Consider the following 23,877-nt stretch of genomic DNA (forward strand, 5'->3'; position numbering starts at 1 on the left):
CATTTTTAAATTGAAACACCGACCCGTAACACATGAGGTGCGCTAATTCCAACACATTCTGGTGGAGGGCTGTGTCATTTACTTTCGTAAACAGGAAGTCTCGAAGTGCGCAAAAGCACGGTGGTATCTTGATGGAAGGATACAACGATTTAAAATCCAGCACCGTTATGTAAGCTGGGGAGGTGATCTGTTTCAACTGAATGATTAATTCTTCCGGATTAGAGATGGTGAACTGATATCCGCTCATGTGTGGAACAATTATGTTGTGAATCGCTTTTTCCAACTTACGGGTGGGAGCCTTGGTTACCACAACCGGACAAACGTTCCTTGTTCCACACATGAGCGGATATCAGTTCACCATCTCTAATCCGGAAGAATTAATCATTCAGTTGAAACAGATCACCTCCCCAGCTTACATAACGGTGCTGGATTTTAAATCGTTGTATCCTTCCATCAAGATACCACCGTGCTTTTGCGCACTTCGAGACTTCCTGTTTACGAAAGTAAATGACACAGCCCTCCACCAGAATGTGTTGGAATTAGCGCACCTCATGTGTTACGGGTCGGTGTTTCAATTTAAAAATGTAACATACACACAATCGCGGGGTGTCCCGATGGGAAGTCCACTGTCAGGGGACTTGTGTGAGTTGGTGGTGAGACAACTCGAATCCAAAACACTCCCGGGATTCACCAACGATATCCTACTATACAGACGTTATATAGATGACGTCATCATCGTATGGAAGACAACACCGAACTTGGCGCAATTCGTAGAAAAGATGAATGATAACACGTATGGTCTGTCAATCGAAGTTGAGCAACATAGTGATACCAATGTGCATTTTTTGGATGTGGATATCAGGATTGACTCGCACAACATCCATACCTCTGTGTATCGCAAACAATGTGCAAGCCCCACATACATCCCGAGTGACTCATGCGACCCGATCCAATACAAAATAGCAGCATTTAGATCATTGGTCAGACGGGCATACACGCACTCTTCCACTCAACAAGCGCTTAAGAAAGAGTTGAAACATATTGAGAAGATTGCGGATATACACGGCTACCGCAACATTATTCCAAGAATGGCGGAACGCCAAAGAGCACGAATGAGCCAAAACGCACCTGCAGTGGCACAAAGTAACAACCAAAACACGGAGATGGAGAGAATACCCATCACGTATAACCCGACATTGAAATCCGTATACGCGTCTATCGCAAGGAGACGTAAGGTCACCGTTGCTTATAGGAGAGGCCCAACCATTTACACTTTGTTACGTAACGGAAAGGACCCATCGGACCCGAATAGAATGGCAGGAGTATACCGAATCCCGATAAAGGACGAGAGATTTAATAGGGATCTGATCTACATAGGATCAACGAAACGCTCTATGGAAGTCAGGGTTAAAGAACACGAGGCGGATATAAGATACAACAGAGCTACCACGTCGCTTGCAGTGTACGCTTCTGAACCGGGCATTAATGTGGACTTCGCGGGGGCCACGCTAATAACTAAAACGACTCGGATGGAACACCTCAAATGGCTGGAAGCGATAGAGATACATAAAGCGCAAACTAAAACAACATGCATTAATTCACGCGACGAGATAACTCTTTCGCTTGCTTGGCAAACTTTATTACAAGAGGATGCATAAAGATTTATTTGGGTCCGATAACACATGAAATCATGTGACCCAAAGATAAAAAAGAATACAAAGATTAAAAAGAATATGATACAGTACGACAAGGAGCACGACAGATATAGCGCATGCGCGATGGTCATCGCGCGTTCGAACTATCTTCATTTGAATTTGTTCTTAAAAGATCGGAACGCAGTTTTTTAAAAATAATAGAATCCAGCAGTTAACCTGAAGAAGGACACGGAAGGCGTCCAGAAAACGTTCGTTGAATTGAAGTTATTTATTTCACACCGGTCAATAGGCACAAGTGAGTTCGATTTATATTTCATATGCTATTGTTACTCTCTATGTATCTAAACTGTCTTATATATGTCTGTCTGTCTATATATAACTAAAAATTTTTTCCAAATTTATGAGCATCATACCGAAGGTAATGAACATTACCACATTACATGCAAATCATTAGTAACAGAAGAACAAGTGTTGTTTGGCAGGCAGTGCCATCTCTTGTTGCACCTTTGAGTGACTCATGATATCATTAGCTTATTTATCACACGATCACACAGATGTAAGACAAAATGGCTGAAAGTGATGTTTTATTCCATCAACGTGCTGCTGTTATATTCCTCATGAGAGAGAGAATTTTATCAATAGTGTTTTTTTTTTTTTAGTAAATCCTAAAATAATATTCAAAAATTATTTTTATTGGTTTTTGGTTTGCTACAAACTTCAGCATGCCTATGGAGAAGTGTGCATAGGTACTGGATGTGTTAGAGAATAGGTGAAACAATTTAAGGAGGAAAACGCAAGTATTAAAGATTAGCCTTTGTACCAGTTATCCTTAAACTGTCCAATTGAATACATACAACAAGAAAAGGAATGATGAGATCATAAGGAATGACAGATTGCCACTGTTTTGCTCAAAGTTGCATAAGTTAAGAATAAGGAACAATGCAGTTCAGATTATGCTTAGGATATTGGAAAATTTGTGATTGCTGGATTCCACATTTACTGACCAAAGATCACGAAGCTCAGTCCAAAAGCATTGAATCACAACTGCTTGATGGATATTGAAATGAAAAAGTTATTTTGTTCAATATTGTGGCAGGTGACAAAAACCAATTTTACCATTTTGAACCTGAAATGAAGTGTGTAAGTATGAAGTGGCATCACTTGACTTCACTAACGAAAAAGAAACCAAAAAACCATGTCACCAACTGCAAAGGTTTATGGGCACTTTTTTGGGATGCAAGAGGGTGCATTCTGATTGAAATTCTGCAAGATAAAGAAATTGTAAATGCTGTTCATTACATCCAGACACAAGAAACTCAGTCATGCATGGCATATAGAAAAAGGATTACCTTGTAGCATGACGATTTCACTCTGCTCATTTCACTTTGAAAGAAATGCAGAGAATAGGATGGAAAGTTTTCTTTTCCTTCTACAGTTCTGATTCAGAATACTTTGATTGCAATCTTTTTGGATTTGTGAAACATCAGATGTGAGACAAATGCTATGAGAACAGAAAGACAATTAAACAAACTGCTTCAGTACATTTGGATAGATGAATGCAGAAGTATATTCAGTCTTCCAGAATGACAGGAAAAATGTATTCAAATAAACGGATATACATAGAAAAAGGTATCAAAGTGAATAGATTAACATGAAGTACTCGTCTATCAACAATAAAAGCTATTAATTTATAAAAAAAACAAAAATTGTTGCTCTTTACTTTTGGTATAAACCTTGTAATTCAGTTTTTGATTAGATTTAATATGAATTTTCCTGCACTTGAAAATAGTGAAATTTCTTTAGACTAACTCCTAGATTAATTTGATTATTCATTATCATTAGTATTTGAAGCATGTTTGAATTACAAATGAAGTAATATTGATTTTTGCTGTATATCTTTATTACTGTTTATCCTTAGTTTAAATTATATAATTTTTATTAATTAAAACAACTTTTTTATTTTTATTGTTTTTTTTTTTAACAGATTGGACATTCTTTTACATACTCCAGTCATTATATTTCCATCTGCACCATATAGTCCCGATGTTCTTGTCGTTCATCTTGGACAGATTACCGTCAAGAATGACCATACAAATTCCACCTCGTCGGATTTTAATGATTTATTAAATACCAGTACCGTAGCAGTTGAAATTAGAGACATGAATCTTTTTTCTCTCAACATTGAAGAAAATATAAAGTTATTAGAAAAAACAAAGGTTAATGGGAATCAGACAACAAATTATTCAGTTTTAGATATATATAATAGCTCTAAATTTGGTAAACCTATACTTCATAATACAGTGATAGAAATCAATACAAAAAATACCATATATTCTATAAATACCAATTTAGTAAAAGACAATGAACAGTTTTGGCCTGGAAGTGATATAATTAATGATTTTTCTCCTATTGCAAAGCAGAAAAAATCTCTCCTTGAGGTAATTTAATTTAATACTTACATTCATTTTTTTATTTAGTTTGATTTATTTATGTTGTAGTAATTATAAAGTAAGTTATTACATGTTTAATATGGCATTAATGCATGATTTTTTTCACTTTATTAATTTATATGATGTTGAAAAAGTCATACATTATCTCAACAAATTACTTATCACTTCAAGAAAAACTCATATAAGCAGAATTTTATTTTTGAATTCTAAAGGCATGCTTAAAAGTTTTGTAGATTCAAAATAAGAATATTTTTAGAAAGTTTTATAGAATTCTGATTTAACATTTCCTTGTTACCAGTTATATAAAAAATGATCTATTTAAACCTGAAGATAAATTATTTTATATAATTAGTTTTTCAGTAAAAAATATTTTATATATTATTTAAAGTACAAAATCCATATGTTTTTATTTGATATTGATGGATACAACATAATAAGCAGTGATGTAATTGAGAAAATAATCCAGTAGTTTAGGATTTTTACATTTATTCAGAGTATTATTGTTAATAGTTGACAAACTTTATGACAATTAGAATAGAATGTAAGTTAGTTACTGTGTTTTCTCAACTCTAATGTGCATCTTTTCATGGACTTTCCTTGTCTCAAAAATTGGAGTATGCATTAGAATTGGGTGCAAAGTTGACTTAATGCAGCCTCATTTGTTTTGTTTACTTCTTTCTCTGCTTGGCACTGTATATATGTATTGTGTTGTCAGCATAGACTTAGTACATGTTCCTTTCACTTATTTTGGAACTCAAATAGTATAATTACAATTTGGTGGTATTTTGAACAACAAGTCAAGTGAACAATATCCAACACACAGTCTAAGTTCATCTCTTATGAAGCTAAGTTTAAGCAGAGAGTTATATCAGCAACACTGAAGAACATGTATACAGATATTTCAGTGCGATACTCTGTATCTGGAAAACTTTATGCTAGCACACACCAATGTGAAAGCTTTTAAAATATTGATTGTAGGTAATTTTGACTGTTATTTTGTTGTTCTTGGCAGATCTTTCGTATTTGATAATGGAGTCATAAATGAATATATTCAGAAACATTGTGAAGCACTGTGAACATGGAAATGCGTGTTTTCCAAAATGAATTTATTGCTGTTTGAATATATTAACTTCTTGCAGCTGCATGTTTGGTGACATAGTGTGTGCATTACATTTGCAAGCTAACTTTTTCAGGTGCACATTAGAATCAAGAAAACACAGTAGTTAAAGTCTAGAAAATAAATTTTTGGAACAGAATTATTATCTCTTAATTAGATTATTTTATTTTGTCCATATTTTATCATATTACATTGTTATTAATTTATTTAAAATTTATATTAATATTTACAAAAGACATTAAAAGAATATTTTCAGAATTTGAATTCAGAAAGGCTAGCAATTTTATAATTTATAAATATTTGAATTTTATAAAAAAAATTAATGAACATTTTAAACTATCTCAAGAATTAAAAACATAGTTTAACAAGAAATATTGTCTTGCTTACAAAAAACTGAAAATCCGAATTCTTGCTAATATAAGACTACTTAATATTGCTGTTACAGCTAAAAAGTAGTATTGTATTTTAGTTATTAAGAACTATTTAAAGTTTTAAAAAATTTTATTCATTTAAATAAATAATATATATATATATTTTAATTTCAGATTTGTGGTTGTGTTGTAACTCCTCTAAAAATAATCCTGACAAATTCTCAGTACAACCAGGTATTGGATACTCTACATAACCTGACATTTAATGCAGTTGATGATGATAAAAGTCCAACAGAAATATTTCATGAGGTATATTTTTTCTAAATACAGTTATATTTTGAAATATTGAATTAAATATACTGTGATACCTTGGTACTTGAGCTTAATTTATCTCGAAAGTCTGATTACCAAATGAATTTTTTCTGCAAGGAATAATGTAAATTAGATTAATCCAATCCAGACCCATAAGATACACTTACAAAAGCATTTTAACTTGAATTTAACACAAATTTAGCAAGAAGCTAACCATAAGCCATAAAAAAAATAAAAAAATATCCATATACAATAGTTCAAAACCTCTTAGAGAATCTTCTTATATAAAAAAGGTTCTAAAAGTGATAACTTACTGGAGATTTGTATAAGAAGGTTCTCTAAGAGGTTTTGAACTATATCCATACAGAATACATAGTAGCAAAACATGCCTATTTTAATTTTATTGGGTTGAATTTTTTGAGTATTTTTAACAGCTGTCATTACTTAACATAGATATGTGATTTAATTAAAGGAGTTGGTAAATTTAGCACATTATTGCTAATGTGTGATTGTGTTCTTAGATTAGAAGCTTATTTTAAAACTCCTTACTTTACATTTAGTTTGCTTAAAATCAAGTTGAAATGTCTGCAGATAAAATGCATATCAGGCATATTAAGTTTTTTGAGTTTTGTAAAGGATATAATGCTATATGAACAGTAAAAACGGTTAACATATGGGGTAAAAAGTATCATAATTTGTATGGGGAAGAGTCTCCCAAATTTTGAATATTCTTTCCATTGTTTATTCTTTATACATCCACAAGAGCCGAATTATCGGGCTAGAGTTGGCTATAATAAATAAATAATTAATAAGACAATTTGGCACTAGAGCTCGGCGTTAGGCGCCATCTCTTACTAAACTTAATAATTATAATTAAATTAAATAAATAATTTTAAAAATTTGGAACTGGAGGAAAAGAAATCGGCCCGAAGCGGGACTCAAACCCGCAACTTCTGCTATCCGTGCAGACACGTTACCAGTTACGCTACCCGGACCTTCAGTCCGATCACCTCCTCCAGTATATATAAGCGATCGGACTGAAGGTCCGGGTAGCGTAACTGGTAACGTGTCTGCACGGATAGCAGAAGTTGCGGGTTTGAGTCCCGCTTCGGGCCGATTTCTTTTCCTCCAGTTCCAAATTTTTAAAATTATTTATTTAATTTAATTATAATTATTAAGTTTAGTAAGAGATGGCGCCTAACGCCGAGCTCTAGTGCCAAATTGTCTTATTAATTATTTATTTATTATAGCCAACTCTAGCCCGATAATTCGGCTCTTGTGGATGTATAGCTTTGTAACGGGTTAGTTGTTATTTATTTATGTTTATTCTTTAGTTCAGAATTTTCCAGATGGAACAAAAGTTTCGTTCAGAAAACTGAAATAAAGGGCAAACAATGGAAAAGCATCAAAAAGCTGTCAATGAAGAAAAATTGCAGGAAGAAATTGTTAAAAATTGACAAAGAACAGCTGGTGGACTGGCAAGAAATCACAATGTGTCAGATGTGTATTGTTGAAACACTTCATTGACTTGGAATGATTGCAAAACATGATAATTGAGTTTCATACACATTAAGTAAAAAAACAAACTAGATCGAGTATAATTTTGTTTGGTAAAGATAGGCAACTACAGTTTTATTTTATTTTTAAATTAGTACTCATTTTTATTATAGAAAACTTTTTTAAGGATGATAAAAATAAAGTTAAAATTAAAACCTTTGTTAATAACCAAAAATTTGCTCTAGCAGGTCATGTTTGTTTTGTCAAGTACCAAGCAATTTTTTTCCCAAACATGTGTTCAAATATCAAATTGTTCAAGTTTGGTGCAATTTGAGTACTGAGGTACCACTGTATATGAAAAAATAGATTTATCTAGATGTTTCAGTGTTGTATACTTTAAAATTATGTATCAGATTTGAAGATTTTGACATTTCTCCTGCAGGAAAGTGTTAATAACAATGTCTCTCAGTAAAAATACATAGAAGAACTAAAATGTCTTCATTTTTTTCATGTCTTAATCACCAGGAAGTGACAAAAAGTGAAGACATTTTAGTTTCTTCTGCATATTTTTACTGTGTAAATATTCTCAGCCATTTTTAATTGAACAATGTCTCTTTTTTCTTGAAGTATTCAATCTTGAAAGTCCTCACTTAAAGGACATAATGAACATTGAAAAAATAAATATAACTAATTATATTATATTAATTATTAAACTATATAATTGATTATTTTCCTAAAGCCATTAGGTTCTTGGTTATTAATTTCTAAACATGATAAAGAACTTTATAGTCACCCCATATAACAATAACAAATTTCTCTCAAAAAATAATTTTGTTAATACATAACAACTTAAGATTTTATGAAAATTTAAATAATTTGCTAACTTTTTTTACATTCTTTTCATTACATCAAAACTATGTAGCCAAATGAAGAAACTTCAGTCAGTAGTGACAGTCCATTAATAAGTGTGAAAAATGAAGAAAATACATCATTTGAAAGTTTCCATAAAAAGGAAGATAAATTAAATACTTCAAACAAGATTGTTCATTCAAGGTTTCTGATGCCAGACTTGACAATAGAATTAGTCAGTGGTTATGAAACAGTTCAACAATCTTTAGTTTTGGTCACACTTAAAGAATTTGTATTGAATTATGAGGAAGAGGAGTTATTTGTAAAAAACATTCAGGTAAATTTAATTTATATTTTTTTTTCTGATGTATTGATATTTACAGAATGTGAATGATAATGTAATTACATATTTTATCACAGTAACTTTAAAACTTAAAATTTTTTTTAGGTTACTTATTGTTGGTAAAATATAATAACTACTTGTATGTGTGTAATATATTGTTATGATTTCTAATTTTTAAACTTTTTCAATTAACAAGTGTTTTCCATGTTTAGAATGTTATTAGATGTTATGTTTGCAGCTAATGATTCAAACAATATAACAAATATAACATTAGTATATTAATATAGTAATCTTACAGTTAACATGTTTAATGCATTCCACAAATGTTGCATACCATTTGAAATTGTAGGGTACCAGTTCTGGCCAGAAAACAAATTTAACTTAAAAATATAATCATCACATATTCAAATCTGTCCAATGAAACAAACTTCCATTGTTAACTGTGTGAACAGTTAACAATGAAAGTTTGTTTCATTTGTGATTATATTTTTAAGTTCAATTTGTTTTCTGGCCAGAACTGGTATTACACTGGCCAAAACTGGTACATCTACCCTACTAATTGAATGTAATAAAATATTAAATATAATCAGTACAAACTAATTAATCTCAAGATTTGTTGATCAAAAATGTTCATTAACTTTCTTGATATCTTTTTTCTTATTGTTGATTTGTTGAAATGCTAATAGCATGTGGCACGATCATGCTGCTAATATACATCTGATATATATATATATATATATATATATATATTGTATTAAATTTCTTTTAAGTTGCAATGTTAATTGTATTTGTTTTCATTATAGTTATATATTTATAAGGTTAGAAGAGTAGGGGGCTTCACTTGTCTGTCTAAAAATTTGTAATGATTCATTGATTCCAGTCAGCCACGTCTGTTGTTACTTTTTTTGTGATGCATAAAGTGTCATAATGATTTTAGGCTATATTTTATATAGCAAGAATAAATTTAGTAATCAGTATGTATTAATGAAACAAGGAATTATTTTAAATTAATGATGTTGATTGTTCTGTGTGTGAGATGGACATTTGGGGAAACAATTTATATATTGTAAAAATTTAATTAAAAAAATTTTCTTAATTTTTTTTAAAGTAAACTTTATAAGGTAAGACTGTTAGAACTGAATAGAACTGTTCTGTAACAAACCCAGATGTACTGCCATCATTATTCTCTTGAGTAGGAATTATTTTTATTTCAAAACTATAAACATGAAACTAATTAGGAAAGTCTGTAATAGATATATAACTATTATCAGTGTATATAGAGATTATGGCAAACTTTTAAATAAAAATGTGCTGTAAGCAATCAATTGTTGATTAAATCTTCAAAGCAAGAAAGAAATAGTGGTGGCAGTTCCAGTTTGATGGAGTTTGGAGTTGGACTTGTGGTGATTGGTAGATTATGTGCCATAGATAAAACTTTGATTCTGTTTGGTTGTGTGACATTTTTCATGCTTATTCCACTATACAATTACACAGCATATATCTATAATCACACAAAGTTTTGTAAAGATATACTGTATGCCATAATCAAAAGTTTAATAGTAAGATTATAAAATATTGTATATAAACAAACATAAAAAATTAGGCATGCATACCAATCCAATGTTTTGAGAAAAATTTGGTAAATTGTTGGAAGACGTAACTAGCCGACACACGACAGCATATGATCAGTGGCAACACAAATGATTTAATTTCATAATGTTAGTAGATGTTCGAATAACTTTATGGCCAACACTTTCTATTTGGACAAGTTTTGGTGATAAAATTCATTAATACAGATATTAATTAAATTAAATTTGTTATTTCAGATATTAAAAATTTCATTTTTTTAAAATAATATGGCACTCCTTATATAATAAACAAAAATCTGGAATTAGATTCAAGCCAAATTTTTACCTATCTAATGATCTATAAATGCCAATTTACTTCTCATAAAAATATTCACAACAATTTTCATTATAAAATATTAAATTATTAAAAAATGATAATTTTACAAAATAATGGTTAATGCTAATGTTTGTAAGTGGTTTTTGATTGGGTCTCTTCAGTTCTATTCTTGAAGTGTTCTCTTTTAAACTCATTTATATTACATTTAATTTGTTATTACTGTTATTTTCTAAATTAATTATAAATTAGTTCTGAAACAATATAAATATCCTTAACCTAGTCCATGTTATTCTCGAGATATATCGGGCTGAAAAATAAACACCCAGACTTTTGGACCCAAGATAGCTCATTTCTGCATTGGAACATTTTTGACGCTAGATATCGCTACTCGTCATAATCATCATATTAAAACTAACTTCCAAATATAATTTTTTATGTTTTTACATTTTTCAATAAATAATTTTGGATGATACAATAGCCATGATTATTTTTTTTCTGAAACGTGTAATTTTCGTTAGGCTTAACATTGACAAAAATTCAACGTGAAGTGACATGTATCGGAGAAATATTTCAACATAAGATAGGTTAAGAAGTTTTAAAGTAATCTGATAAAATATTAGAATAAATTTAATTTAAACCAAACCAATTTAATGATTAGTAACTAATTAAATAGTTTCTAGTCATTAAATAATTAGGCAGATTGTTTGGTTTGAATTAACTATAAATCGGATTTAGAGATCTTGATATATATTAGATTAAATTATTCAATGATAATTAATATTATTGATTTATTAAAAAATATTCACATTCTATTCATAAATAAATAAATTAATAAATATATTGAATTGATTTATTTTAAGATAACATTGCATTCGTTGATGGTTGAAGATCTGTCACATGTACCAACATCAAAATACAGATATCTCATGAAATCTACTGAAAATCCATGCCAAAAAAGAATCAGATCAAGATCGAGTTTGAAGCCATCATTTATTTCCACTTCCTGTCCTAACATGGGTTATCCTCAAGCAAATCTTTTTATTAATCAGTGTTCTTCACTTCCTGATCATCTGAGCACTCAAAATATATTCAGTCTGCAATTAAATAAATTGCAAAAATTTGGAAAGACAGGTGTGATATTATTATTTATTATTATTTTAATAATATCAATTTTCCGTAGTTTATTTTATGGAAATTGAATAAGCGAAAAAAGGACAATGAAAAAAATAAGTTACAAGTTTTTGTATTAATAAAATTGAAATAATTACTTTAGCAGTGTTTAATTGTTAATTTCCAACTGAGAATAAGCAACAATACTTTCTATTAATGAATTTTTTTGTTTTTAAGCTAATTAAATTATTGTAAAATGAGGAAATGTCAGGAAAGCTAAAAAAATTCACACCTTAATGCAACTCCATCAATACAAGTTTAATAATCAATGATTTCAACCTAATTTGATAAGTCTCCCTTCGTTGTTAAATACATGAATAAAATAAAACTTATTTGTTATTTTTTGTTTAAAATTTTACTTGTTTGGTATTTATTATGTATTCAACAATTGAAAATGACCTATTAAATTAGGTAAAAGATGTTCTTGTTATTATAAAGACAGTGAATATGCCTTACATGCTTTTCCAGCAATTGACATTAATTAAAACAAACATTTTTGGCCTGATTAATAATCCTTTAAATAGAGATAATTGCTGGAAAAGTGTATAAGGTGTGTTCAGAGTCTTTATGTACTGTGGTAGTGTTTGGATACTATTGATAACGATACACATCAATACCTATTGATACTCTTATACAAAACATTGATAGTATTGATATTATCAGTTATTCTATTTACAATCAATTGCTAACCAATTAATGTAAAATGGATGTTAAATAAAGTCAGATGGCAAACATTCAGAGTTTGTTAATAAATAAACAAACTATACTTCAATTAAAAAATTATTTTTTTAAAGAAATATTAAATATTTTGCATTTCTTGGCTTTAATCGGCTTCTCTTCTCACAGATAATGTCTCCAGCTGTTGAGAAGGCTTTCTCAGAGCTGACAGAGGAACCATAAATACAGCCATATTTGTGATAAATTGTTTTCAGATTATCGAAATAAGGATATCTACTGTTGTTGACCCAAAATTGAAATGGATTGGAATCTGAAGGCTCAATAGGTCATTTGATATACTGCTGAAAAGCAATAATTATATTTGCTGTTGAATATTTGTATTTGGTTAATATCTACTCTTTCTTAAAAATCAAAAAGATCAGTTTATTTTCTTGTTCATTTTCAAGTCCAGATGGTTCAGTATCCATTGAAGTTGAATTTATTGTATTGCAAGTTCATTTGTTATTGTTTTTGAAAAATTATATACACTGGACGACAAAAAAAATAATGCACCATGAAGAACTTGTTGAATTTGAATAAAAATTGGTATGTTGCATCATCATAGCTAGATATGCAAATGATTAGCTTTTGGGATCAGGTTCTTGTGTTGTATCGCCACCAGAGGGTAGAAAAGTGCTTCCTCTGTCTGGTATAAAGATGTACGCTGTGACAACTTGTGCATATGTCCTGCTCTTGTGTTGATGGTTGTGACTTCGTTGAGTGAAAGACATGCCTTTACGACACATTCGACGGCCTTACACTCAGTTAAGTGAGTTTGAGAGAGGCCACATCGTTGGATTGAGAGAAGGAGGATGGTCATATCGCCGGATTGGCCGCCATCTGAACCGTTCTGATGGAACTGTTAGGATGTGTTATGAGCAGTGGGTACGTAGGGGTACGCATGAACGGCAAACAGGCTCCGGACGCTATCGACAGACCACCAGGCGGGAGGATCGTCTCATTGTACGTCAAGCACAGACAGTGCCTACAGCTTCGTCGTCTACCATTCATGCAGCAGTAGCACCTGCGTTACGGAACCATGTATCCAGCCGCACCATTTCCAGGCGCTTAGTAGAAGGCGGATTGGTCTCCCGATGCCCAGTATGTGTTCTACCATTAACAGCCACCCACAAACGCCTCCGTCTGCAGTGGTCTTGCACGACAATCATGGACAGCTACCGACTGGCAGCGTGTTGTCTTCAGCGACGAATCCCGCTTTTGTTTGGGGGCTCACGATGGCCGTGTGAGGGTATGGCGGCCCGCTGGTCAAGGCGTCAACCCAGCCTATACTGTGGAGCGGCACACGGGCCCAACCCAGCCTATACTGTGGAGCGGCACACGGGCCCAACCCCTGGTGTTATGGTGTGGGGAGCCATAACATATGACAGTAGGACATCTCTAGTTGTTATGCGTACTTCCCTCACAGCCCAACGATATGTGCAATACATCCTCCGGCCACATGTGTTGCCCCTCATGGCAGGGCTTCCGACAGCATTATTCCAGCAGGATAATGCCCGGCCACACACTGCAGCAGTCTCCCAAGCATGCCTACGTAACATTGCCACACTTCCTTGGCCTGCACGGTCTCCAGATTTATCGTTAATCGAACATGTGTGGGACTACCTGGGACGCCAGCTGCGACAGATGCGGGATCTGACGCATCTTGAGTCCCAGTTGCATCACACATGGACAGATATGCCACAGAACATTATACGCAACCTTCATGCCTCCATGCCAAGGCGTATCACAGCTTGTATCCGCGCTAGAGGCGACCCAACGGGATATTAGTGCCTGCACTGTATTGAACATTACTCACAAAATAAAGTATGTTTTTGCTTTATGGTTGCAATCATATACCTGTCTAGCTATGATGATGTCACGTACCAATTTTTATTCAAATCCAACAAGTCCTTCATGGTGCGTTATTTTCTTTGTCGTCCAGTGTAGTTCTTAAGTTGAAAAGCAGGGTTCTCGAATCTAAAATTGAATCTAAAAAGGATCTAAAATTGTTGAAATGCCACATACAATTTGTGTTTTGTAACTATTTAATCTTTTGAATACTCCTTTTAATGATTGCAATAACTTTATACTATATTCTGTAGTAACAGAATTTTCTAGTGTTTTTAGTGTATATTGTAACATACGTATCACCCAAGATGCTGTTAGTTGCTTGTTGAAAAGGTTTCAAACAATTACAACTTTCTTGTAAAATTACAATTTTTTCATTTGTCAGTGGCAAGGGAGATTCTGGTAATCAAATAAGAGTGAGTCCCACATAATCTCTAAATTCCAATAATCTTCTTATCACATTTAAATAACTATTCCAACGAGTTACTACTTCCTGAGTTACTTTTTTAGTTGTTTTTCCTTGTACAGTTTGGATATTTTAACGTTTATCAGAAGCTTTGGTCAAGGTTTTAAAGTGAGTTAAAATTTCTTTATTTTTATCAGTTCTTCAACTCCTAATAGAGCATCCTGAACAACAAGATATAAGCTGTGGGCAAAACAGGATAGATTCCTGATTTTTAATATACTGCAAGCACATAACATGTTGGCTGCATTATTGGTAGTTATACATATGATTTTATCCTCTAGAGACTATTTTAAAAAGCTTCTTTCAACATATTTGCTATATTCTCAGATATATGAGCGGTAGACATCAGTGTTTCAAGTACACACAATGTAAATATATCGTTAAAAATAAAATGGCACGCTACAGTTAAATATGACTGATTATAGAAGTCTACATATTGGTTGTTATGGATACATGTTTTGCTTTATTGATCATAACTTCAATTTTTCTGTACACTTTTTGTATAAGTTGATTACAAGTATGTTGCTGATATATGTGGTACGATCCAAAAGTTCGGGGACTGCAGTAATCTATGACAACAAAAGCATGTATTTGAAGTTACAGCGTATGAAATGGATTTTACCAAACCACCTCTACGTGTTCAGGTTAATTTCACCCATGTCATGTGATTAAACCGTGAGCGCTGCTGTTTTTTCCGGAGATAGTTACCTTTGTTCTGCGACGTAATAAAAGTGGAGTTTCAAGAACAACCTCCAACATTAAATTTTGTCAGCGTTTAGGTAAAACACCTATGGAGACTTTAAAATTGCTAAGAAAGGTGTACAGTGATTCTACCACGGTAAAGTCGAATTGTTGGAGGTTGTTCTTGAAACTCCACTTTTATTATGTCACAGAACAAAGGTAACTATCTCCGGAAAAAACAGCAGCGCTCACAGTTTAATCACATGACATGGGTGAAATTAACCTGAACACGTAGAGGTGGTTTGGTAAAATCCATTTCATACGCTGTAACTTCAAATACATGCTTTTGTTGTCATAGATTACTGCAGTCCCCGAACTTTTGGATTGTACCATGTATTTTGGTGTGGGTAGTTTATATCTTGGTTTTAATTTGTGTATAAATTGCACAAATTCCTTATCTTGAACAATAGAATATGGTTGTGAATGACATGCAATGAATATTGACAATTTTTCATTTATAATAGTTGCCTTTTTGCTATTAATATCAAAAACATCCTGATCATTGGTGAAATATTGGCTTACATTTTCTTGTCGTGTCATTGATCACTTCAATGATGAGTTTTCTAAATCTTGAGCTTTAGATGTTGAAGCTGAGTTGTCATTATTGCTAATAAAAGCTTTCAAATCTAATAAAAACTTTTCTAAATTCAACAGAATGCGAACATTTTATATGTTCCCTTGAATTTGATGTGTTTCCTGATGTTTTGTACAGTTTTTTTTACATAAAATACATTTTGCAAGTTGTTTCTTTCTCATCAATTTGGAAATACTCCCAAGTATTAGATTTTTTCTGATGGACATTCTACAATTAAAGATAACAGAAATATTCTTTTCCTTGACAGTACTGCAAACTACACAGCTAATTGTTAAACTTAGAAAGAATAGATGGTGCTTTACTCAAAAGTAATGATATTAAAAATTTTTTAAACTAATTCTAAACTATGATGATAGAAAATAAATCTTAATTTCATGTGAAAAGTATGATAGAAAATTGGACTATCGATAGTGATGATATTTTTAAAACATTGATAGTATTGATGGTGCTATAGTATCCGATCCCTAGTTCCAGCTTTGACTATTATTGATCTTGTTATTAAATTATATTGCTAGAGTTATGTCAAGGTGTAAATTTTTTAGTTTTTTAAGATAACTTTTTGCATAAAGTTATTTATTTATTTATAATTTCAGGTCATAAGTTGAATTTTGTAAGTAAATTATTTTCTTACAGAAAACAATTTATTTGTACCGATCAATATTTAATTATATGCGGAAAAAGTAATTTTAAAATTAGAACTTATAAAATGCAAATTTTTAAATTTCTAAGATTATTAGATATAGTTTTTAAAACTGTATCAAATGACATTATAAAATTTGAAAAGCAAAACCATAAAATATTTTAAAAAAATATTTTAAATAATTAATTATATACTGTTTTATTTTATAAATTGTTTTCTACTTATTATTTTGATAAATTGATCATGTAACATTTTCATTGTAGACTTATTGATTTTGATATATATTAATACAATATGGAATAATTTAAGAACAATTATCAAATTTTATAATTTAATGCTGAGATAATTTGTTAATATTTTTTTGTTATTATCTATTTAAGTAATTATATTGTACCGAGTTTGCACATGAAAAAGTAGCCCTAGTCCATTTCAAGTCTCTAGTGTTAGTTTATTGCATGGAGTGAGTGAACTGCATCAGTTGAGTGGAATATTGTTCTGAATGAACATTGGTGTCCTGTGTTTGCAAATTACACACAGTATCAGCCATGCAATCCCTGCTATCAATGTCATTATGCTATACAAGGTGTTTCAAACAATTCAACATTTGTAGCTTTGTATAGATGCAACAGGTGACCACTTTCAACATCTTTCATAATGATACCAGCAGTTGGCTTCTGTGTTTATTATTGGACTACAGTTTGAAAAAATTATAAACCTATAAATTCCCACTGTCATCTGTCTGTCCTTAATCTTGAGAATGGAGTTAGATAGATGAAGGACGAGACTAGATATGGAAACCTTAGGGGCAGGAGGCTCCGATTAATTATATAATAACTTCCAATGCAAACCAGAAGTCATGTTATTTCAATTCAAAAATTTTTCCCTGAAAGTTGTTAGATAGATGACCAGCATGACTCTATTGTTAAAGGAAAAGTAAGATGTACAGAGGCACACTACTACTAATTTGAGGTGGAGAGCATATAGTTTAAATTAAATAAATTAAAAATATGATTAAAAATTGCAGCCTCATTGTGACAATGTCACAATAAATAATTGCTTGTCATAATGTTGTGTTTTTGCTAAGAACTGGAGCTACTTTATTGTGTGTCATCCTGTATAAAAATAACATATTTAAGTTGATTAAAATAGTAAATTTTTTTTATTAATAGGTAATTTCAATGATACTGTCACAAAAGAATGTTTAAGTTATCCGAATACACCTCCACCTTCTCCATCAGGATCAGCTGAAATGAATTTTGACGAAAATGCTTTAGTCCAGATAAACATAACTCATGTTGATAAAAGTTCTTCAGTTTTTTCAACAAAATATAATAATGTATGAATTTTTATATATTTCATATACAAATATTCTAAATAATTGATGTTTTTAATATTTTCATTTTGTGTTAATGGCAGAAATTTTATGCAGTAGATATTTTACTAAACTACATTCTATATAATTAATTATTTTAATTTGCATATACATATAATATACAAAAACCATAAAACAATAATAAATAAAAATTTGTTTTATATTCAAGGGTGGCTTATGCAAAGTTTTAATAAGTGAAGTTTATTTTAATATGTACAGTATGTTAAATGAAGAGTACCAAAAAACTTTAAACTGCAGCACTTTAAACTAAATTTTAATTATGCTAATGTTTTCAGCCATGTTTAATGGTCATCTTCAGGCTATTTGAAGAATATCATCATACAAACAAATTAGAATTCTCTTTTTAAAACTGGAATATTTATGTTGTTGGTCAGAGTCAACATACATACCAATTTTACATAAAAGGCTTGTTTAAAAATCATATTAACACTCAACAGAGTAGGATTACTAAATACAATTGGTATAATTCACTAAAATATAAAAAAATGGGTCAAGTTGGGGAGGAATAAATTGAATCACATGCTACAGGATTTCATAAAATATTATCCGAGCTTAAGTGTGTCAATGTCTTTGTAATTGACAGATTTGGCCTTCAGGGATGATTTATATAATTCTAATTGAGATAATTCAGGTCAGACATCTCACACACAGGTCTCAAGATCCTGTCTCTGTACAGGTTCATTTCTGCATTATTCTCCATTGCATAAGCTGCTAAGGCATCACAAGATGTCTCTTCTTTATGGTTCTCATGTTCCCTAATCTTCACTTTGAGAGAACAAGAGATGGCTCCAATGTATTTTAAACCTGTGATCCTTGATTAGAACACTATATATTCCCAGAAAACACATCTAAAGGGGACCACATGTGTTAAGGAAATCCTTTGAGAAATAACTGTGCAGACCTAGCCTTGGGGAAATTCAGAATTTCCTATCACCCAAATATGAGGAGGAAAATCTCTCAGTTAGTAGCATCTGATGATGATGTACTGGCTGTTCTTGGATGTTTACTGGCACCAAATTGTATTAAAACTTGCCGGAAAAAACATGTGCATAAAAGTCTATGGTGTAAAGAGTGGCTAAAAAGGTGGATCGTATTTTCCCATGTAAACCTGATCTCAGAATTAAAGTTAGTACCAAAAGATTGGCACAACTATTCAAAGAAACATATTTAAATCTGTTATCATTGGTTACACCAATCATTTAAAAAAAAAAAAAAAAAAAATACTGTAATGCGAGCAGCAATTTTACCCCACGAGAGGCTCACGGCAACCTTAAGGTATTTGGCAACAGGCAGAAGTTAATAATTTGAAATACTGTCATATACTTCATCAGTTCTTGATCCTGACTTGACTGATGCTTTGATTTTCTTAATTTTTTTCCTATATGCACTTCTGATGATATTAATTTTTTACAACACTTTCTTTGTTAGCATTTGGCTTAATGTCCTTCAATTTTTCAATTAAACATAAATAGGCAACTTCTTTTTTGCTTCTGTCATGATAATCTTTACTTTTAACATGCCAAAGGCATGGTTCACTTTTGTAAATCTTTAAAAACTCTTCTAAACATTCATAGGGCGACTGTTCTCACTCAGTGGCCTCACAACTAAAAGGAAATGACGACACCCACGTTACAGTCGGGAGTTGCGCAGTTCAAAAGTGTGCAGAAAATCAAATGACTTTTCATTTCTACTCCAGTGGCCTGTACAGTTTACTGAAACTGTAGTTTTCCCCACACACACTAACAGGAATTCCTCAAGGCCAGGCCTGCACGGTAATTCCTCAAAGGATTTCCTTAATGTGTGTGGGTCCCTTAAAAGACTCGCCCGATTGACCATTTGACTGAATATATTTTTTAATTTAAAATGAAAAATTTATATTTTATTGAGTTTTATAATTAATTTGATTGCAAAGTAAGGTAGGTACTGTACATGGTAGTTTAATGTTTTAATTAACTACACATTTTATTATAGTTTTATATTTTTTATTTGCTTGATAGATTATTTTAAATGAATCTTACATTAAGAAAAATTAATTCTTATAATTTCTTTCTATTTTTCAGATTGACAGAATTATTGATATTAATTTTAATTGTCTGGAAACTATTGTTAATGTACAAACTTGGGTTATGGTGTTAGATTTTTTCAAAACAGATTCTTCAAATGTAAGAACAGAAAAGAATTGTACTAAAAATTACCTTGAAAATAAAATGAAAGGTGAAGAATTTTTACAGAGAGAAAATGGTATTTCATTTATTATTTTATTTGTTAAATACATATCATATAGAGATGTTTGAGTTAAATATTATACATGATAAGTAGATTTAATTTATTTGATATTTTCTATTATATCTAGAATTTTATTTAAATATTTTGAAACTATAAATTTTTTTATTAACCACAGTCTATGGTTAATCACAGAATTTAAGATTACAGGATTTTCATATAATTTTTCTAATTATAATTTTTGAGTTTCTGTTATAATAGTTTAACTTGGTAACTTGGTAGTTTAACTTTGAAATTAAAATTTTAAAATTTTTGATTAATGGATTATTATTTTTATAAACTGTTAATTAAAAGTTTTTTCATTTGTAAAAATTTTTTATATCTTTTTAAAACAATACATTAAATTAATTATTAATACATTTATAAAATTTTTAAATTGCTATCTCAAAAATTCAATTTGTTTTTTGTTTTTTTTTACAAAAAAATAGTTTTTGTCAAAGTACTGTTTACAAATATAAAATTGTAGGATCCTGCAATATACTGTAGCTGAATAAATCTGTTATATAACATTAGGTAGACTGATACTAGTTGGTTTTTCTTTTGAAGAACTGATGATCTTTGTTCATGTAGTAGGGGTTTTCAATTTATTTCCACAAAATTATGACTGTGGATGGAGGAGGAGACAGGAGACTGGCCTTAAATTTTTTTCTGATTCACCTTTTCTTTTTATTCGACAATTTGAGTGAAATTATTTAAGGATCCTGCAATGTGTTTTGTGGACAGTCAATTTGTCTTTTGTTTTGATTGGATCCTCAAACTGTCATAGAATGTATATGAGTTCCTTCTGGGGTTGGCCATTCTTTTCAGGGAGGTTTCCTCTAATTTATCTCTTTGTTTACATTTTTTTCAAAGCACGTGATAGTTTTGATTGTCATCATTTTTGCTTTTGTAGTTTATAGTTTCATCTGAAAATAATTCTTATTTTTAACTGAAAAGCTTTTTCTTTCATTTAATTCTTGACACTGTGTGTGTTTGCTCTAGTCATTAAATTTTCATTTTTCTGGCTTGCACAAATTCCTTTGTTTTATGATGGGGCTGGTCTCACAAAATAAAATAAAATTGTAGAATTTATTGAATCAGTTGACTTAAATTGAGCATCACTTCTGGCATTGATTATTAGTTGTTCAAAATCATAAATACACAATACTAGTAATTACAGACTGAAATAACAATGATGCTACTGAGTACACAAATACATGATTGATTATCTTGTAATTGTTACAGTACTAAGCTGCACTTTCACGAAGAATAGTAATTACTAAAAAAGATTCATTATCGTATTAGTTGTAAGCAAGTTTTGTATTTCTTTAATTATTAATCTTTTCTAGACACTATTAGTTTTAATTTTTAATTTTAATCTTTTACTAACTGTAGATTTCCAACTTAGTCAGAAACTTCATCTTTATTTTTATTTGAAAATAAAAATGTTATTCTTAAAGTATGTGTTTTATAAATTCAGTAATTTATTTGTTAAATCATTCATTTATGTTTTTTTTATTTTTATAGATTATTATTTTATTGGTATTTTAATATATACTATCCTATGCTACCTCTTTTATAATACCAAAATTTACATTACATTTATGTTTATTTAAATGTTATATCTTATTCTTTTATACTTCTATCATCAATTCAAAGTATTGTTTATGAATAACATAACCAGTTTATAATATTTGCAATTTGTTGGCAGATAAATTGTTTTTATTTATTTATTTATGAAATAAAATTAAACCTAGTGAGTGATACTTAAATATTTAAATTATGTATAACAGTTATTTTTAGTTATCAATTAGATTCTATATGTTATATAAGCATGTAAGAAACCAAACTCAAGTCATATTATTAATCAAATAATCAAGCTGGGTTTATTACCAAGCAATATTTTGGCTAATTAAATATAATTAAAAATGTTTGCTTAAAATAACATTTAAATATATCAATGCAAATTTTATTCTTTTATACTTGAATATTTATTTAAGTTTTTATAATTAGAATTGTTAAAATATATCACTTATGTGTTTATAAAGGGAGACTAGGATACCTTACAAGTAAGTATAAATAATACACGACTACTTTGGTCCGTTTCAAAGTCACACTGAACCAAAAAGTGGCAGGCTTGATAGAGACGCCACCCCAAAGCCATTTATTCGTTAGGAAAAATAAACATACAAAGGATACAAAGTACATATAACAAATCATTGCTACACGTATAGGTAATGACAGGAGAGAGATTTAACAAGAATAAGACATTTAGAATTAAGCTTACTGAATTTGTAAGTAGGAACTTTGTAACTACAATACAGAAAAATCACATCTTCCTCACATTTTTCAGCAGTCACTGTTTAATAAAGTAAGTTTATTAAACAGTTACTACTGGAAAGTGTGAGAAAGGTCTGATTTTTGTGTTATTTAGAATTATTCTTTAATAATTTACAAAATTTCAAATATTATAAAGAAATTTGAATTAATTTTTTTAACATTTATATATTTCTAATATTTATAATTTTCAGACAAAAAATCACTAGAACTCATTAATTCCAAATTAGAAATAGCTGTTCGAAGTCTTACTTTAATTCTTTGTACGCAAGATAATGAAATAGCAAAAGCAAATGTAGCAATGTTTAATTGTCATACAACATTCCAAGATAACAACTTTTCAGCAGAAGGAAAACTTGGAAGTATATCAGTTGTTGATATGACAACTTATGGAAAATACTATCCAGAACGATTTATAACATCTGGCAAAGAAGCTCTACATTTTGATATATTTAAGTATGTATATTTAAACTTCAAATATAGTTAAAATATTCAATAAATCTAAATTTCATTTTCGTTTTTAGATATGGAGAAGACGATCCTGACATGAAAAGAAAGTTTGATGTCAGTGTTAAATGTCGCATGTCTTCTGTTAGATATGTGCATACGCATCGTTTTTATACTCTGTTGTTAAACTTCATACAAAATTTTAATGAAATTCAAGATTTTATGTCTCAGATTCGTTCATCAAAGTCTGTTTTGACGGTTAGTAAAAAAATTTATTTTAGTTGCAATAAATAGAATAAAATATATAAAATTTTTACATTTGTATATATACAAATTTTTACAATATGTCACACACAAAAAGTTTATTAACAAGCATAAAAGAAGAAAATATATTTTTTAATTAGAAAGAATTTCCTTCTACCTTGTAGAAAAAGGTAGAAATACTTTTTCATTAAATATCTTATCTGTTTTCACTCCAAAAAAATAAACATTACAACATGTAATCTGATGGTTGTAATTAATAATTGGATAATTAATCAGAATCAATGCTGAGAATATCTTTTAGTAATTAGAATTGATATCAGAATTGAGAGAAATTCGTCATGATTTCCAATTTTTAAAATGATATTTTAACACTTAATAAAATTAACTTTTTATTTTGTGTTATAATTAAAATTGTGATCATTGACATTCAAATAATATTATATTATAAAGTTTCATTTTGTTTGCTAAAAGTAAAGACTAAAATTATTTTATATTGCC

The 23,877-nt window shown here is 30.3% G+C and overlaps 1 protein-coding gene across 1 annotated transcript in view; it reads left to right on the forward strand.

The window, feature by feature from the left end:
* Nucleotides 1-23,877, forward strand: part of Vps13D (vacuolar protein sorting 13D) — a 145,508-nt gene that overhangs the window by 61,499 nt on the left and 60,132 nt on the right. Inside the window, 8 exon segments of the mRNA XM_067288377.1 lie at nt 3,640-4,093; nt 5,768-5,902; nt 8,325-8,588; nt 11,360-11,630; nt 17,846-18,012; nt 20,130-20,310; nt 22,863-23,124; nt 23,193-23,373. Coding sequence (XP_067144478.1) covers nt 3,640-4,093; nt 5,768-5,902; nt 8,325-8,588; nt 11,360-11,630; nt 17,846-18,012; nt 20,130-20,310; nt 22,863-23,124; nt 23,193-23,373 — 1,915 coding nt within the window.

The sequence above is a fragment of the Centruroides vittatus genome, unplaced genomic scaffold, assembly GCF_030686945.1.
Source record: "Centruroides vittatus isolate TY-2023 unplaced genomic scaffold, ASM3068694v2 scaffold_861, whole genome shotgun sequence".
Classification (NCBI taxonomy): domain Eukaryota; kingdom Metazoa; phylum Arthropoda; class Arachnida; order Scorpiones; family Buthidae; genus Centruroides; species Centruroides vittatus.